The following is a 20,088-nucleotide window of genomic DNA, read 5'->3' as shown; positions in this document are numbered from 1 at the left end:
GTTAAATATGAGAACTTCCTCACAGCGTTTTCTTTTTTAACTGAAATATTTTATCGTTGTCATACAACGGAGAGCACACGTAAGACGGTCGGTGGGCGCTATGGTGCCTGCGGGCATAGGGTTGAGGACCCCTGACCTAAACTCATTACTTTTGAAGCACAGTTTTGTTGTAGTTAAAATCAGGAAACTAGATATTAAAACTTTGACATGGTAAATCGCACTATGACTTTTTAAAAATATTTTAGCAAATTAGAGTCATTGATTTCAGTTTATATTATTGCTTTACAGGGTTTATTATGTAAGTAATGCGCCTGATGATTTTATTGTGACGTGACGATCGTTGGCAGCGCGTAAAACGGGGGGGGGGGGGATGAGGTTGGAGATCTGCTCTTTGAACGCAGTTGGTCGTCAGTTTGCTCCGAGCAGTGTGAGAGGAAAGACATGCCTGTGCGTATGCACAGGCATGTCTTTCCACATTGTGTTTTTCCAACATTTGTTACAAGTGTGTTTTCGACATTTGTAACACGGCGTTTTCAAGAGTGTTTTCGGCATTTGTAGTGTGTGTGACTGTTTCGACATTTGTAACACGGCGCGCGATGGAATATTCGCTTGAGCAACGATACGCCATAACTTTTTCGTGAAGCTTCGAAAGGATGCAATCGAAACATTCCAGATGCTTCAAGGACGATTGCACTTTAAGGTTACAGTCCGGGTGGTGGCACAAGGCGTTCAAGGAGGACCGGGAGGAGGTCGTCGACGAACCGAGTTTTGGACGCTCTTCAACGACCAGAACAGACGAGAACGTGGATCGTGTGCGCGAAGTTTTGCGTTCCGACCTTAGATTGAGCATCCATGAAATGTGCTGACACCCACACATGTCCTCATTAGCGGTACATAGGATAGTGACCGAGGATCTTCAAATATGCAAGGTCAGCGCGAAGCTTGTGCCAAAAGTGTCGACGCAAAACCAACTTCCTGGCCCGGAGCAACACCCCGTTGGTCCCCCAACACCTTTGCACTCCCGACTTGGTTCCATGCGACTTTTTTTTGTTTCCCCGACTCAAGAGAGTGCTGAAAGGAAAGCATTGGGACACCTTGGAAAACATCCACCATGTTACAACGTTCCTGAGAGGCATTCTCATCGAGTAGTTTCAGGGTGCCCTTGAGGCGTGGCAAACACGTCTCCGCAAGTGTATCGATGCTGGAGGACAGTATCTTGAAGGATTTTAAACATTTTTACAAGTACGATCAATAAATCAATTTTTCTTCGAAAATGCGTATTACTTTCATAATTAACCTTGTATTATGCCTTGCTTTAGTGTATAGGATGCAGAGATAGAAGCTTAGCAGGGTCTTTGGAAGGAGACTAGGGTTGGACTATCTTCCGAAACAGGTTGTGGGGAAAAGAAATTGGTGACGTAGCAACGGAAGCACTCGCAGAGCAGTTTAAGGCGATTTCAATAGGAAATGGCATTGTTTCGGTCCTATTTTTGGACACAAAAGCATAATTTGGAAAAAAAATTAAGCCTTCGTGTCTTAATTTACATTCTTTGATACTAGTGTTTATGTCTCATCCATATTTTACGAGAATAATTTTGAATTCGAATAAAATGGAAGAACAAAACTTGGTCATGATTGACTTCAAACTATAATTATTATGAAACTAAACCAAGTTTGAATTCAACTTAAAATAATTTTATTAGAAGAAAATGGTAATCTGTTTGAGTCATTAAATTCGTAAACTGCTACAAAAAAATCTTTTCCTGATTTGGAAGCGAAAGTACTGTTATTCATTTACTTTAAAGTTTATCTTCAAAAAACTGTAGAAGAGAGAAATAATCATTATTAATATTAATAATATAATAAATTAATATTAATTATGAAGGGAAAAACGAATTCATCAATGAATAATCATTGAATTTAATAACTATATTAGTTCAAAATAGTTATATATTTACATTTATAAAACATATATATATTAACATAGAGGGAAAAATCCAAATACTCAGAAACTGATTAACACATGGTACTTCACTTATACGTTTTTTATGAAAGAAATTACCTATCTTATGAAACATTTTTAAAGCAATTACTGTTATTACAAGCATATATTTTCCATGTACTGTTACTCGTGTATAATGGAAAAATTTTGTAACTATATTGATTCAAAATGCAAATAGCTGTATACATAAATGACTACAATAAATGCAATAAAATATTCTTTTTGCAAAATATTAAAATAACTACAAATGAATAAGTACGGAATATCAGAGTCTTTTTGTTACATAACGTTTCTCTAATAATCCCAATAAAATATTATCCTATGAAATACTTTTAAGAACAAACCTTTACTTTAAGCTGATATTTCCAAGAACTGTTGGCTGTGAATTTTCAAATGGATACCAATGATGAACATTCAAAATATGGTTAGCTATGTAATTACTGACGATTTTGATTCAAATAAATGAAATAAGCTATAATAAATACATATACTGAAATATTTGCATTTGTAGAATATATGCGCAACTCTAGATTGAAAAATATTTATTCTCCAAAACTGACACCCCATAAAGTTTATTATCGAATACATTTTTTGTTTGTTTTTTAACAGTTCATTTAAGATAGAAATTTTCAACTACTGTTGCTCAAAATTAATTCATTGAAATATTTACATTTGCGAAATAAATAAAACAACTAGTGAAAATATTGATTCTTCGAAACTTAAACCACATTATGTTTCAACATTAATTCCAGTATTAAGAGATCTCTTATCCTATGAAACATTTTTGAGAACTCATACTATAATTTCAAACAGATATTTCTGATAACAGCGCGCTCGCGAATTATCTAATAAATATAAATGACGACAATTCAAAACATTTTCATCTGTAGAATATCTTTATATATTAATAGGCAAGCTGTTTTCCTTCGGTACCGATTCCTCCTCTGGGAACCGATTTCCTTCATTCTTTTTTTGTTTAGTAGCTATTGCTGAGTTTTAGTGTCATCAAAAAAAAATTTTGAGATCGAACGCTAATTAACGGAGATATTAATAAAAAACGCATTTTCGTCCTAAATGGCTCTTTCTACGCGAACGGATGGTATAATTTTTTCAAATTTGATATGGTTGGAAAAGTCTTTAAAAAATACTCCTTACGAAAAAATTGTCAGGGCTTCCCAAGGTCCAATAACCTAAATCCACTAGAAAAAAAGTTATAAGCGTTTTTTAGTTAGCGAAACTCAAACATTTTAATTTTATCTCTTTTCCATTGTTGAAATTCATTGTTGGAAGCGTGAAACATTAAGTTTTAATTCATTTTTTAAACCGCTTTTTCTACACAAAAAATACATTTTAGTGATTTGATCTTGGTATGGTTGGAAAGCTTGTGAAAACTACTTCTAAAAACGTTTACCCCCCGTTTACGGCAAAAAAACAAAAACCCGCTAAGATGACTAGAAAATGAACTAGAAGCAATTAAAAGTCAGTGAAAATTCATTTTTATTTGCTTTTTCACGCGACATAGCTTGAAGAAATTGCTGGATAATGTTGGGGTGTTGCCATTCTTCGCTTGATCATAAAGAAATGAAATACTTGCAATTTTTTTTGAGCAATCACGATTGCTTATTGTTCTCACTTGACTGTTTTGATGTCCTTTGATTTTATTTTCCCACCGCCACCCTCTGCAGCATCACCGTCGACCGGCTCCTCACGATGCTGCTCCTATTGCGAAAGCCGTCTCCAGGTTGTATCCATGTCCTACACACACGCGCATGCATACACAACTACACACGCACACACACACAAACACATACACCTACACACACATACACAAACACGTACACACAACTACACACACATTCATGCCTGCACACAGACACAAACACATATGCCTACACACACATACACATCCCCCCCACACACATTCATATGCACAACTACCCACACACTTTATGCCAGCACACAGACACAAACACACATGCCTACACACACATACACCCTACACACAAACACACACGCCTACATACACACACTCGTGATTGCAAAAAACATAATTTGAATTCAAGATGTCAAAATTCAAATTATTTTTTTTTTTATTATTATTGAGGCTTTTTGGGTAACTATGGGCCTTAAAAATATTTTCATTTTGATTATTTTTTCGTGATTTTAATATTTAAATAAATCATTTTACAGAGTGAGGGAGGGAGGGCTTTCAGTTTCGATAAATTACCTTCTTCTCACAATAATACCTGCATTTGCTATCGCCAGCAACAAATCTCAAGGTGAAACTTTTGATAAAATTGGCGTATTATTACGACGTCCAGTGCTTTCGCATGGACAATTATGTTGCCGCGAGTAGAATTCGTTCATTTGATTGTTGAAAATGTTATATTTCTAACGGCAACGGTCATGCCTACTTTTACAAAGAATATTGTTTATACCGAAGTTTTACGTATTAAAGGAGTTTTACAGTATTATTTCATTCAGGAAGACTTCCATAATTGTGAAATTGGCGAACTTTATCCATTGGTGTAAAATTTTTGGCACCAGAATTCCAGCGCGAGAAATATTTTTCTTTTTCATTCGTAAAAAAAAAAAAAAAAAGAGTAGAGAAATGTCTATTTGCAAGGAGCTGACTACGAATAAAGTCCCTCTTTAAGGTGGAGTTCATTACATTAATCGTTCGTGATAAGAGGGAGGAAATAAATGACAAGAGTGACATACAATGGAGAAAATGCGACATCTAGCCTTTTTTTTTTTTTTTTGATAAGAAAGTTTATTAAAAACAATATGACACGTGGCAAAGGGAACAGGGTGAAACTTTGACAAAGGGGAAGGGTGTCAAAAATTTTGAAAAGTGCATTAGTCAGTTATTTCCTAAACCGTAAACATATCAAAAAAATGATTTTTTTTTTAAATAAAATTGCACTATTATTACGATGTCCAGTGTTTTTGAATGGCCAATTTTTAATGTAGCAAGTACCATTCGTTCATTTGTCTGTTTCAAATTTTATATTTCTAATGGAAGAGGTCAAGGCAACTTACTCAGTAATATTAAACTTTTTAGAAGAAATATTTTTCATGAACAAGTTTTACGTATAATCTGAGTTTTGCAGCATCATTTCATTCGGGAATATTTTGATAATTGGGAAATTGGCGCTCTTCATTTATTGGCGTTAAATTTTTGGCACCAATTGCAGCGCGAGAAATGTTTTTTCTTTGCATACGTAAACAAAGAGTAGGGAAATACATATTTTCATACGGATACCACAAAACAGGGGCTGTCCACGAATGAAGTCCCGCTTTAAGGAGGAGTTCACGAAATAGTAACAGTTTGTGACAAGGAGAGATGTCTTTATCTATTGGCGTCAAATTTTTGACACCAATTGCAGCGCGAGAAATGTTTTTTCCTTGCATACGTAAACAAAGAGTAGGGAAATACATATTTTCATACGGATACCACAAAACAGGAGCTGTCCACGAATGAAGTCCCGCTTTAAGGAGGAATTCACGAAATAGTAACAGTTTGTGACAAGGAGAGATGTCTTTATCTATTGGCGTCAAATTTTTGACACCAATTGCAGTGCGAGAAATATTTTTTCTTTGCATACTTAAACAAAGAGTAGGGAAATACATATTTTCATAAGGATACCACAAAACAGGAGCTGTCCACGAATGAATTCCCGCTTTAAGGAGGAATTCACGAAATAGTAACAGTTTGTGACAAGGAGAGATGTCTTTATCTATTGGCGTCAAATTTTTGACACCAATTGCAGTGCGAGAAATATTTTTTCTTTGCATACTTAAACAAAGAGTAGGGAAATACATATTTTCATACGGATACCACAAAACAGGAGCTGTCCACGAATGAAGTCCCGCTTTAAGGAGGAATTCACGAAATAGTAACAGTTTGTGACAAGGAGAGATGTCTTTATCTATTGGCGTCAAATTTTTGACACCAATTGCAGTGCGAGAAATATTTTTTCTTTGCATACTTAAACAAAGAGTAGGGAAATATATATTTCCATACGGCTACCACAAAACAGGGGCTGTCCACGAATGAAGTCCCGCTTTAAGGTGGGTTTCACGAAATAGTAACAGTTTGTAGCTAAGCGAGTGGAAAGAAATGACAAGAGGGATATACAATGGGGAGAATGTGACAACAAGTCTTTTTTTAATAGGAAAGTTTATGAAAAACAGCGTGACATTCTGACAAAAGGAAGAGGGGTATGGTGAACTGCGAAACTTTGACAAAGAGGGGAGAGGGTCGAAAATGTTGAAAAGTGGGACATCAGTTATGCACCGCCCTCAACCATAAACAAATCTCAAAGCTGACCTTTTTTAAAAATTATACTATTATTGCGACGTCCAGTGTTTCCGAATGAACATTTATATGTTGCCACGAGTAGAGTTCGTTCATTTGATACTTAGAAATTTATATTTCTAATGACGAAGAAGCTACTTACTCAGCAATAGTAGACGTTTTATAAGTAATATTGTTCACACAGAAGTTTTTCGTATAAACTGAGTTTTGATGCTTCATTTCATACGGGAATATTTCGAAACTTGTATTATTGACGATTTTTATTTATTGGCGTCATATTTTATGTTTCCAATGCCAGCGCAAAAAATGTTTTTCCTTTGCATACGTAAACAAAGAGTAAGAAAGTATCTATTTGCATAGGGTTAGCACAAAGCAACCAAAATCCAAAATAAAATTAATCAAGCCAAGAATTTGACGACCACACCAATTTCTCCAATGGGGCTGTTTTTTTCAGTCAAAAGTACTACTTTTAGTCACTGAAATTGATAGAATAAGCAAAAGAAATAACGAGGAGTCAGAAAAAACTTTTGTTTTATCGACAGTTATTTTTTATTAATATTTCAAACGTTCGATTTTGGAATTAAAGCGTGATCTTTATGACGTTACAAGTGATGTACTTTGGCGCGCTACTCCATTGCCGTGCTAAATGTTTACGCTTTGCTCTCAACCACCTTTTCACGCTATGATAATTTGCGCTGTGCGCTAATGGCATCAGTGAATGGCATTTCATCGCTTTTGATGCCATGTGCAGAAGCGTAAAAACTGAATTTCAATCTGCGCACCGATTAAAATAATTGTTAAAAATATTAAATTTTTAAAAATCATTTAAAAAAATGGTTAAAACGAATGTTTCTAAGCTTGCTCTTTTAGAAAAAACACTTTAAAAATTTCGGAAACGACCCCATTACCGAAATATCCCTTTTCATTCATACATTTTGAGATTAACAGACAAAAAGCAAAATTGGAATAAATTATTACCTTTTGCTATTGTGTGTACGTATAAAAATTGTAAGTTTCCAGATATGCAATAAACATGAGAAAAAGTAGAAATAAAAATTTTGGGAATAGTTAAATTCATACAAGGTTTATCAAATATTCATTTATGAATATGGTCGAATTTCGACCACTGGGCGAACACTAATACGAATAAATGTACAACAATAGAGGAAAAAAATAAGTTTTCTTCGAAATTAACACAACATGACGTTTCATTAATGGTCATTCATAAATCACTATTTCGGAAATTTATTATATGTACTGTGACAACCCTGTTTCGTCACACCCGCTTCTACTCACTTACACCCTCCAGGTGAAATCAACTCCGGCTGAAGATCGCTCTTTTTCACCTCTCCGTCTTCTGCTATCTCCGTGTAACTGCAACCCGTTCAGTTAACGGTGAGTTTTTTTACCAATGATAAAGGTGTGGGGTTTTAGTAAAAGATAATGAAACTGAGGCGTGAAAAAAAACATACCTGAGATCAAAATAGTGAACCGAAAATTACAGATTTATTAAAAAATAGAAATAGTGGCAGTACATTGCTATTGGTTCAATAAAAAGATGGTTATTGCAAATGATAGAATTAACCTTAAATTAATGGCCATGTAATGAAAACTAGATTAAAAAAATATTAACTTATTATAGGGCTGATCAGCAAACACACGTGGTATGGAATTACAAAGATAAATCAAAAATATATTAAATACGAACAATTTTGACATAAATGCATTCCCGTGAAGTTAATACATAATTAAATACATAATTATGAGATATACGACCTGTCCGTGGAGTCCTGTGCAGAAGTTGGCTTCATTGCCATTTTTTAAGATGATTCCACAAACACTAATTTGAAGTCGCTCGCACACGACTCAAATTAAGAAATATTAAAGAAATCGCAAATCACAATCGCTTCTTCATTATTGTAGACTCTGAATCTGAATAGAGTAATCACATGATGCCATAGATGGCGATGATGTAGTTGGATTTCACACTTGGCAAAAGTCTTTGCCGGTGGGTCTTGAATTGGTCATTTGAAGATATGTTTGCAAAATTAGTCCATCTTTTTTCTGGAATCTCCTTCTGGCGGGCTCAGGGTGAGATAGATGCACAAATCCTTAAAAAGAGGGAGCAAACAGCAAAAGGGCACAAAATTTTCTCCACCAGATCATCCTTTTTCCAAAGCAGGCCGTCAACAGGAACAAAAAATGGAGAGCTTCTCCAGCACACGACCAAGCCGACTCCCCGGACACAAGCAAGTCCGGGGGTCACCCCTCAAAACTTTTCTTGTTACATTTTCAACTACATGCTTGATACAGAAATTCCGAACTGCCGCCACATGGGAGAGAACGCTAAAAAAACCAGTGTTGCCAACTCTTCGAAAGGACTGGGGCTAAGTCAAGCTAAAAAAAGGGCTAGATCAAGCCAACGCATGGACGAATGGGGCTAGATTCAGTAGCGCCATCTGTAGTATACTGCCGTAAGCACAAATATGGTATCCGCACATTTTATCAAAATTTAATTACTGTTGCTGGCCGGTCATTAGTAGTTTAGTTTACCTAAACCTCAAGTTTTTATTGGTTCATTTGCGAACGCAAAATATTAAAAAAAGCTTTAGGGTATAATTGGTGCATATTTCTAAGGCAAAGTGACAAATACTAAGCCTTTAATGTAGTATCTGCGCAGTTACTCGTTTTTTCCTTAGTTATTATGTAGATACAACTTTTATACCTTAGTAAAGTAGCATATTTAATAATGTAGCAGTTTTTGTAGCAGAGTACTTAAGTTTAGTTTAGCTATTAACTGAATAGTTGATAAAGGTCAATAATAAAAACTAATAAAATTTTTTCTAAATGTTTAAATAGATATGTGTTTTCTAGTCGAACTCAGTCAGTTGATCGCTGACAGTTAATGACGTCAATGGTGCACCAACCGATGCTCCATGGAACTAGAGCCGCACAGGCCGACGCATCAGCTTTAGTTTAGCCATTTTGGATCGGATTTTTCATTGCTCCGCTGCTAGGGTTATCACAGCAAAGTTTCGGGTTTCGCCAAATTTGCCAAAAATAATACTTCATTTAATAAACAATTCACGTGCCGCTAAGAATCGCTTGCAGTGAACAATCACCAAACTCGATTACTCGCCAGAAAAGACAACCACTCTAACACGCGCTCCGATCCAAAAAGGCTGATCTTAAGCTGATGCACCGGCTCGTATATATTATTTTCGGCAAATTTGGCGAAATCCAAAACTTGGCTGTGATAACCCTAGCAGCGCAACAATGAAAAATCTGATCCAAAATGGCTAAACTTAAGCTGATGCGTCGGCCTATCTAGATAGCGGACAGATTTTGGTTGATAACGTAGTTACTTGCACAGATGATTAATACTTATTATTGCTCAAAAATGTCAATCAACCAGTTAAATCGACTGGTAGCGCTATGCCAACGCGTCTGCGACCTTTTGTCTCATCTAGGAAAACTGTAACCGATGCTGGCACGTCGGTTACAGTTTACGTATGAAGTTCAAATAGAAATTCTGATGTTGCAAAAATGGGAGATGTATTTTTAAAGGTTAATAAACTAACTCAGCCAAAAATATTATTGAAAAAATAAAAAAGCGTTAGGGGCTAGGTTCGGGGCTAGGTGCTAGATTTTCTTCTTCGGGGCTCAACGAGCCGAAAAAGGGCTAGATCTAGCCCCAAAAGGGCTAAATTGGCAACACTGAAAAAAACTCACCGTTAACTGAACGGGTTGCAGTTACACGGAGATAGCAGAAGACGGAGAGGTGAAAAAGAGCGATCTTCAGCCGGAGTTGATTTCACCTGGAGGGTGAAAGTGAGTAGAAGCGGGTGTGACGAAACAGGGTTGTCACATGTACTATAACCTTTCTTCCTTTTAAAAAAAATATTTAAAATAGACATTTTTCAAGTACTACCGCCCGTAATTAAATCATAAAAAATTACATTTGTAAAATATATATTACAAGTATACTGGGAAAGATATAGATTCTCAAAACTGAAACCACATAATAACGCCACATAAAACTAAGAATTAAAGAATGGAATTTGAAGCACTGTAGCAATTTTTGAAAAAGAATTTAGATCAATTATGAAAAATTCCCCTGTTCGTTTGAAATTTCATGCCCCGGGGAGTTCGTGCGATAAATAGCGAGAGCCGAAAAATTCAAATTGAAGATGCAAACCAATATTGAGCAATGGGGAAACTAGCAAGCCAGTGCTTCCAGGATGACGTTAGAGACGGTCATTTTCCCCCTCCTTTAGCCGAGAGCGGCTGAAGTGAAAGATCTGTAGAGACGGGTAATCCAGTTGTTAAAAGCGAACATTTATTGTAAATTGCAACAAAACACATTACCATTAAAAGAAATAAATATAAATTAATCAGTTCCATCTCGGAATAATCTAACATTTACACAACACATCAATCCAGATACCGCGAGCTCGCCAACTCAGCTGGAGACCTTTGAATAAACTTTGCCAGATTTGCATGCGCTGTTTCTCTGAGTTTAGGCCGTTGCCACAGACTCCCTCAGCAGTCTCACAAGACCATTGGGAGACGAAAACGTACTTTGCGGCCAAACCTTGTTGTAACTCCAGGAGTCCTTGGATTGGAATCTCCAGCAATTAAAAATGCTGGTTTTAAGCGATCGATGTGAACGATCTTTTCCTTGTCGTTCACCGAAATCAAAAAGTTCTTGTCCATTCTCTTTAGGACCTCATAAGGCCCTTCGTATGGCGGCTGCAATGATTTTTTTACAGCATCTAAGCGCACAAAAACATGTGTACAGTTTTGCAGATCTTTAGGGATATAAATCCGTTGTTGACCATGACGAATAGGGGTAGATGGACTTAGCGAGCTAATCAGTCTTTGAAGACGTGCAACGTAGTCAGGCATATTAGATAAAGTTTTTTCTTCATACAACTGTCCAGGTAACCGTAGAGTTGACCCATAAGTCAGCTGTGCCGCGGACGCGCCAAGGTCTTCACGTAACGTAGATCTGAGTCCCAACAGCACTAATGGAAGTGCTTCAACCCAATCGGATTTGTAACACATCAAAGCTTGCTTCAATGGTCGGTGCAGTCTTTCCACCAGACCGTTACTTTGGGGTCTGTACGGCGATGTCCTTGCTAATTTTATGCCAAGCATCTTTGATAGACTCGTAAAAAGTTCAGATTCAAACTGTCTGCCCCTGTCACATGTTATCCTTTGCGGAGTACCGAATCGAGAAACCCATGACTGTACGAAAGCACGAGCTACCGTTTCTGCTGTTATATCAGTAATTGGCACAACTTCAGGCCACCGCGTAAATCTATCCACTATAGTCAAGCAATACTTAAAATTTTGAACTTGTGTTAGTGGACCTATTATGTCTAAATGAATATGAGAAAATCTCTCATCCGGAACTAAAAATTGAACTAACGGGGATTTAGTATACAAATGTACTTTAGTCTGCTGACACGGAACACAAGCTCTGCACCAAGCAGTTATATCTTTGTTTATATTTGGCCAGACATATTTGCTATCGATAAGACGTTTTGTAGCACGTATGCCGGGGTGAGACAAACCGTGCATTGTATCAAAAATTTTACGCCTTAGAATTTGCGGAACAAAGAATCTATTATAATTTCCTGATGTATCACAATATAGAGATTTATCGGTACCAGGCATAGGAACTTTAGCTAATTTACCACTGTACTTAATTCGTCCCTCTAAAACGTCCTGAAGTTCTTCATCCTCAGATTGTGATTTTCCCCACATTTCTATATCATCTAGAAATGAAAATGTGATCTCCGATATTCGCGATAGGCTGTCCGCAACCAAATTTCCCTTACCAGGTAAATATCTGATATCCGTTGTAAATTGAGATATGAAATCCAACTGACGGATAGTTCGGGGGGAGGATTTTTCATGTTTCCGCCGAAATGCGAAAGTTAGAGGTTTGTGGTCTACATACAAAATAAATTTCCTTGCCTCTAAAATGTATCGAAAATACTGAATTGCACTATATGCTGCCAACAATTCTCTATCATAAGTTGAATATTTACATTGAGTAGCCGATAGTTTCTTTGAAAAAAACCTAAAGGCTTGGGACCTTCGGGGGATAATTCATGCAATACATCACCCATCGCAAAATCACTGCAATCAGTTGTTAAAGCAAGTTCTGCATTAGTAGAAGGGTGATAAAGCAAAGTCGCTTCCTCTAAAGCACTTTTAATTTTTTCAAAGCTTGTTTCTGAAGCAGTATCCCACGGAATTTCCCTCTTATCTCGTTTTTTTTGCTTTAATTAAAAACTTATGAAGTGGCGCTAAAATCACGGCGATATCTGGAATAAAGCGATGATAATAGTTTACCATACCCAAAAAACGTCTAAGTTCAGAAATAGTTTTGGGTTTAGGGAACTCTACCACTGCCTTCACCTTTTTTGGATCTGGCATACACCCCTTACTGTTTATCATATGTCCTAAAAAAATTATAGTTTCTTTCCCAAATTCACATTTTGATTCGTTTATAACGATCCCGTAGTTAAGGAAACGTTTAAAAATTTCTTCTAAATGCTTTTTATGCTGCTGGTGATTTTCACTCGCGATTAAAATGTCATCCAGGTATGGAAAACAGAAATTCAACCCTCTCAAAACCTCATCCAAAAAGCGTTGAAATGTTTGTGCTGCTGAACATAACCCGAAGTTTAGAAACGGAAATTCATATAACCCAAAAGGTGTTATTATAGCCGTTTTCGGAATATCAGGGGCGTTCATAGGAATCTGGTGATACGCCCTTATTAAGTCAACTTTTGAGAATATTTTCTTCCCGTGTAAAATGCTAACACAATCTTGAATGTGAGGAATTGGATATTTGTCCTGAACTGTTATACGATTTAGTGCTCTGTAATCGCCAGTTGGTCTCCAGTCATACTCGCCTTTTGGGGCCATATGCAAAGGACTAGCCCAATTACTTTTTGACGGTCTACAAATCCCTTTGTCAAGCATATATTCAAATTCCTGTTTAGCTATTTGAAGTTGCGTTGGGTGTAACCGACGCGCTTTAGCTGAAACAGGGGGTCCCTCAGTCGGAATGAAATGAACTGTATTATGTTTCATTACCTTTTGTGAAAGAACATTAAGTTGTGTAATCTCAATATATTTCTTTAACAATTCTTGATATTCAGAATTCCCATAAATTGTTTTCACATTCGGAACCTCGCAAAATATCGATCGACCGCTTGCACTAAATTTAGTCACCGGATCTAAAATACGCCTTTTCTTTAAATCGACTAGCAATTCAAAATGCTGCAAAAAGTCCGCCCCTATTATAGGCTTTGTAACGTCAGCTATGATAAACGGCCATCTCAATCTGCGTCCTAACCCGAAATCTAAATTTAATAACTTAGTACCGTAAGTATCAATCCCAGATCCATTTGCAGCGTACAAAGTGAATTCTTTTTTTCCGCTGTCTAAATTCAAAAAGGATTTTGGGTAACAAGAAACATCACTACCTGTGTCAATTAGATAGCTCGTTTGAGTTAAAATATCAGTGATATACAGTCTGCGACTAAATCCTGTTTTAGTAAAACTCATAGAAACTTCCGACGATTTTGAAAAATTTGAAAATTTCGCTTCAAAAGCGCATGGTTTTACACATTTGGTAGCTTTGTCTTTAAATTTAAAATGATACCAACATAACCAATTATTCCGCTTTTCAGCTTTCAAATTAAATTGTTTACGGCCCTGAGATCGATTTGGAGACCTTGAGCGACTGCGCGTTTTTACAATTTTAGTAAGTTCGTCTACTTTCAGTTGCAATTGTTCCAACTGAATTTCAGTACTAGGTATTTAAAAGTTTGCTTATCAATTGAGTTTACAACCAACCCAGTATATTCGCAAATCTTGTCTGCCATTTCCGCTAACTTTTCTAAATTTTCAGAACTGACCGCTAAAATTTTTTGCACTGGTACCGGTAACCTACGAAGCCAAATATTTTTTTAAAAATCATCATCTACATGACTCTCACTTAATTCTTTCATTTTTCGTAATAACATAGATGGAGATTTGTCACCTAATTCTAAGTCTTCAATTAATGTCTTTACTTTACGACTCTGTGAAAATTCGAACTCCGCTAACAATCTTTGTTTAAGTGCGGTGTATGGTTTTTCTGGCGGCTGACATAAAATATCGGTAGCATGAGACAAAGTTTCTGCATCTAGCGACGCAACCAAATGATCGAATTGCGTTTGTTCAACCGTAACGCCAGCTAACCTAAAACTAGCTTCAAGTTGTACAAAAAATAACTTCGCATTATTAGGCCAAAAATTAGGTACTTTTACAGAAACCCTATTGCAACTTAAGTTTTCAGCACTTACTTCCTTTTGAGTCAAATTTAAATTCTCTTTTGTTTCCATACTAACATGAAACAAATATTTGCTGAATTTGTAACATGAACAACTAATAGCTTAGGTACAATGCTACACTCAAGAACCTCAAAGGACACATGCACAGAAAAGCAAGACAGTTGAAAAAAATTGAAGTTTTTCGTCGAAATAAATTACCTTCCGGCGAATTGCTGCGACACATTCTTTCTTGAAATCATTTCGCTACAACTGATAACTGCTTGTTCAGGTCACCAATGTAGAGACGGGTAATCCAGTTGTTAAAAGCGAACATTTATTGTAAATTGCAACAAAACACATTACCATTAAAAGAAATAAATATAAATTAATCAGTTCCATCTCGGAATAATCTAACATTTACACAACACATCAATCCAGATACCGCGAGCTCGCCAACTCAGCTGGAGACCTTTAAATAAACTTTGCCAGATTTGCATGCGCTGTTTCTCTGAGTTTAGGCCGTTGCCACAAATCAAAGACATGGTTCCACCCTCCTTTTCCAACCACCCAGGAAGCTTAGTAGCTCAGTTGGTAAGAGTTTCCTGCTAATAACGCAAAGGTCATGGGCCAGAAAATGTAGCTTTTGAACGACTAATTTTTCTCAACTGAATTCTGATTCAAGTTTTCATGAATACATAATCTTAACACATTTGGGGGCATGATTCTAAGCCATGGTTGTGTTTTTGCATCGAAATCAGAAAAAAAAATCCTTTTTGTTTTAACAAGGTAAATCGCAGTATCTGAAATAGTAGAGCGTCAATATCCTAACTAATTAGGGCCATACAGTGGTGGCGATTCGAGAGATGAGGCAGAGGGGGAGGGGGGCAATGATCCCGCATTTTTTTCAAAATATTTGCTGCATTTATAATGAAAAAAAATGTTTGAAGTCCTTTCAAATGAAAGTAAATCATTTCATTTTGTTTTTCGTTTGGGCCAAAAGGGAGCAAGTCATAGTTTTGTTCCAAAAGGGGTTAAGTAATTTTTTTCTTATTTTTTAAATTTCTGATTTAAAAAACTGTTAGGATTTTTTCATCCGTATAACTTGATGTTCTTATCATTCACTAATTACCGAGGAAAAAGTCTTTTCCTTACATTAAGTAATAAATCTTAGACAACAAAACTGCATTTTTTCAAGAATGGAACACATTGACTTGAAGCCATTTGGAAACAAGCTCTTCAATTGTATCTAACATACATCTTTCTTTACCGAAGCAGATTGAAGATTTGTGGATTCCTACTTTGTAAAGCTGTAGTCTAAAGGCCTGCTCGAAATGTTAATAATAGTGAAACAAACTGATTGAAATCTTCCAGAAAAGTTCCTACTATGCTGTTATTTTCCAAATTCAACATGCTGTGTTTGCTAAAAGCGATGCAGTCTATTTTGATCCTTTCACTGATTTCATTCATGATTCATTGCCAATTGTCAAAATTTCTTAACGCAATGTAGTATCTGAATATTGACTTATTTGATTTTAGTCCTTGGTTAAGAAAATCCTTATTTAGTTCAATTCTTACTTTTCCAACTTAAATTTCAAAGGAAGCTTTTTAAAACTAAAGATAACTCTCCAGAAGCTAGGAAGTAAATCCATAGTGTGAAGTAAACGTTTTACGGAGAAAACTTGATCTCGATGGAGAAAAAGTGTCCTGACTGCGGATTTACTTTGTAACTTTTACGTTTTTGCACTGCCAAACCAGTTGCCAGTTTAAAATGAAATTTTTACGGGATTTCTTTCTACCGATAGAATATCAAAAACCTTTACAACTTCCGTAGCATACACTGACAGACTATACCATGCTATACTATACTATAATCAGTGCTGTTATAATCTATACAGACTATAATCAATAGTTATACTATTCATATAACTTGCTGATTTGCATAAGATACACTAAAGTAAAATTTAGAATGTAAATGTACTGCCGTAATAATAAAAACAGTAATTTTAACATTCATTCATTTTATTCTTATTAATAACTGTTTAATAATATTCTGCTTATTGTTGTAAGAAAGCTGCAATTTATTTGACTTTACACGAATGAACTGTAGGACAGTAGTGAATACTGTATGTCCGGAAAATATAGCTGCAATCTAAAAATGGTTCCCGAAGTAATTATATCAAATTTGAAAATTTCAAAGAAAGTTGCAATTATATTTTAAAATGCTTTTATTGTGGAAAACCTAATTTAAATTTTCTGCATTAACTATTTTGAAGCTTTCAAAGAGTATGAATTAGCAAGAAATTTGTATTTTGCATTATAGTAATAAATTAATGGCGTTAAAATAGCATTAACTCTCCAAGTAGCAAACCTTGTTTCACAAACGTCTCAAAATGGTTTTCAACGTTGTGACAACCATTTTAAAACGATTATGAAACGTTGAAACGTTATATGTGCTACCTGGGCCGTAACTAGCTCGGTTTCATCGGAAAATTATTACCTGCAAATGCTTGAAATACGACCATAGTTCTCTAGTCATTAAAATCGCGGTTCTCAGACATTAAAATAGCTTTTCTGGATCGTTGTAACTCTTTTTTTCAAGTCATAGAGGAGCCACTGAAATGAAAAAAAAAAAAAGAATGAAATGAGAAAAATCGAACGTGGCAGGCATTTATCCATATATTTTTTTCTGTAAAACCGTGACCATTTCTCATTTAATTTCCCGAGCTGTTTGAACGATAAAGAGATTTTATAAAATCTACACGAAAAGGAAAACAAAAAGTAAACGAAAACACGCCGCTTGAACAGAAGAAAAAACCCGCCGAACGCAAGCTGTCACCCAATCAGGTGTGTAGTTTCCTTTCATATCGACAATGACGTCATCTTGCACATGAGTGGTACTAACAGTTGTCAAGGCAACGTTGTAAACTCTGAATGATTTCGTTTTCAACTCACTCGATGTTTAGAAACATAGCGTGCGAACGTTACCAAGCCGATAAAACTGGGGTTAGGTATTGAAAGGGAAAAATAAAAGAAATCAATATAATTTCTCCCTTAAGCTTTTTCACTTTCGACACTGATATATGAACACTCTTTTTTCTAATAAAAGTTGTTGTCCGTGCTTACGAGTACTTATTCGGAGAAAAATAAATCAGCACTATTTTTCTCCCTTATTCGAGGTGTTTCAAAAGCTATTTTCATGTACTTTGTGGTCATTTAAGCGGTTCGTTGCAAAAGTATTTGGGAGCATTATAACTAACTTATCGATTAAGTGAATTTTACTTATCCTTGTATCAATGTCGCAATAAAGAGTTTTAACTGATTTAACCAACTTATTTTGGGAAAATTTGAAAGAATTAAATAGAGGAAAAGTTTTTTTTAGTTATCTACATTTAAACTAATGCATCGATGTCCAATTGTTCGTCTGTTCGAAAACTTTGCGGACGCTACTAAAATTATCAGCAATAAGAACAACGTTATGATACCACAAAACTAGAGATGTGTCGTTCATGAACGAACGGGTCAAAAAAAAAAAAAAAAAAAAAAAAAAAACGAATCCTTAAAGTGAGCGGATCCGTTCCTTCACTTAAAAAATGAACGACCTTTCCTTTGAACGGTGTGCAGCTTGGAACATTGTATTGATGCACCTGTGATAAAATTGCATGTTTCAAAAAAAAAAAAAAAAATTACATTCATCTTCAAATTTTTAACTCTAAATCAATCTCAAATTTCCTTTTTATCAGTTAGGTACAAAATATTTATTTCGAACCTTTTTACTTTCTGCTTTTTCATCATTTCTCTTTAATCGTTGAAGTTCATGTGCAATTTTCCAATGTATCCATCACCAATGTTTTGTGTAACTTGTTTGGGCTACTAACAAAATGCCCACTTCCTGTCCCACGCAACTGCTAAAATCCTTCTCACGCTTTCTGTCGCCAAAATTATTTCTAAAAATGCCTTTTATCACTTTTCTGGCCATCCTTTTGTTTTCTTTAACATCCCTATCAACTATCATCTAGATTGATTTAACTTTATTTTCAACTTACTTGAGGACTTCCTAGTCCCTTATTTTACATTCAATATCCAGGGATTTTGGAAAGGATTATTGCTGTCTAATTCTTTTTCCCATTTGAAAAAATGGTTTTTTTTTTTCTGTTCTCATCGGTATACTGTGGAATAATTTTGAAGCTCCCTAATAGATGAATATTTTTTTAAATTAAGTTATCCAGTACTCCGGCTGAGTTACCGATGTATTTGTTGTTACTTTTTTCGTTATACATCTGGGGTTCTTAAACTTTTCTGACTTGCGGCACTGTTTGCAGAATTAGAATTTTCTCATGGCACCCTATAATCCGCCTTTATTTTTTGAGATAAGTGCGTAAGTGTGATGAATAAGGTTTCCTTAAGGTTCAAAACCTTATGTCTCGTTCCTTTATGATTGTATTGATTCGACTTTTGCATATTTTTCAGTTGACTCCTAAAAACAGAGGAAAAAAAATAAAACCAAGTGAAAATTTAAGTTTCAATTATGTTTTTCAGTAGTTTCAGCAAAGAAAAACGATCTGCCCTTATATAAATATGGGCCGCAATAAGGAAAACTCTGGGCAAAGATTACTTCACGCACAATTGAAGACAAAATTGCCAAAATTACATTCAAACCAAAACAAATCGAAAGAGTTTTTAATGTCAGTATATATTAAGCCACATTTGATAAGCTCAAAAACATTATCAAAAGTTCCATGTTTGCTTCCATGAAAAAGAGGAACATCGATGGTCATATTCGGAGCAACTGATAATTCGTTATTTTCTGTTTCCGTTTTTGTCACTCCTGCGTTCAATATATGTGCATCATATACATCATATGAGGCAGTGAGAAGCAAACGAGTGTAAGTGGACATTTTCAAGTTTTGAGTAAAACGCGTTTAAAGATAACGTAATAGGTAGGTTTTCATTGATTTCTTTTTCTAAATCATGCTGTATAGCTGCAACTACCAGGGCTCCTAGTACCATCTCTTGCCGCAAGACAGAGGAGAGATTCACCTACTATGTGTACTGGTTATCTCCAAATTTTTAATTTTGCCACTTACATCCCTTTGCTCTTCACTGCCTCATATGATCATCCCGTTGCTCTGGTGTCATATTATAAGCACACCGGAGTGCTAAGAAGGCCAACCACGGCTTTAACGGCCAACAATCTAGTTTCCTAGGTTATCAAATCTCATGAAAAATGAAGATGCACCGCGACATTTTTCTTTATGAATTCGTCAATTGCATAAACTAGGCTACAAGAGCAATAAACACCTTTTTTTATTACTAGCAATCCATCCATTTTAATACTAATGAGCCATGTAGAAGCAAAACTTACTGCAGAATAAGAACTGGTAGTTTTTACACCGCTCTTCTATAATAACTATTGCTACACTTTTGCC

The 20,088-nt window shown here is 35.7% G+C and overlaps 1 protein-coding gene across 1 annotated transcript in view; it reads right to left on the bottom strand.

Annotated features, from left to right (window-relative positions):
- Nucleotides 1-20,088, bottom strand: part of LOC129218333 (uncharacterized) — a 243,565-nt gene that overhangs the window by 99,189 nt on the left and 124,288 nt on the right. Inside the window, exon 2 of the mRNA XM_054852569.1 lies at nt 17,160-17,275. Coding sequence (XP_054708544.1) covers nt 17,160-17,198 — 39 coding nt within the window. The 5' untranslated portion in view covers nt 17,199-17,275. The remainder of the gene's footprint in view (nt 1-17,159; nt 17,276-20,088) is intronic.

The sequence above is a fragment of the Uloborus diversus genome, chromosome 3 (assembly GCF_026930045.1).
Source record: "Uloborus diversus isolate 005 chromosome 3, Udiv.v.3.1, whole genome shotgun sequence".
Lineage (NCBI taxonomy): Eukaryota > Metazoa > Arthropoda > Arachnida > Araneae > Uloboridae > Uloborus > Uloborus diversus.
The sequence above is the reverse complement of the archived record's forward strand: the minus strand, read 5'-3'. Positions and strand labels throughout refer to the sequence as shown.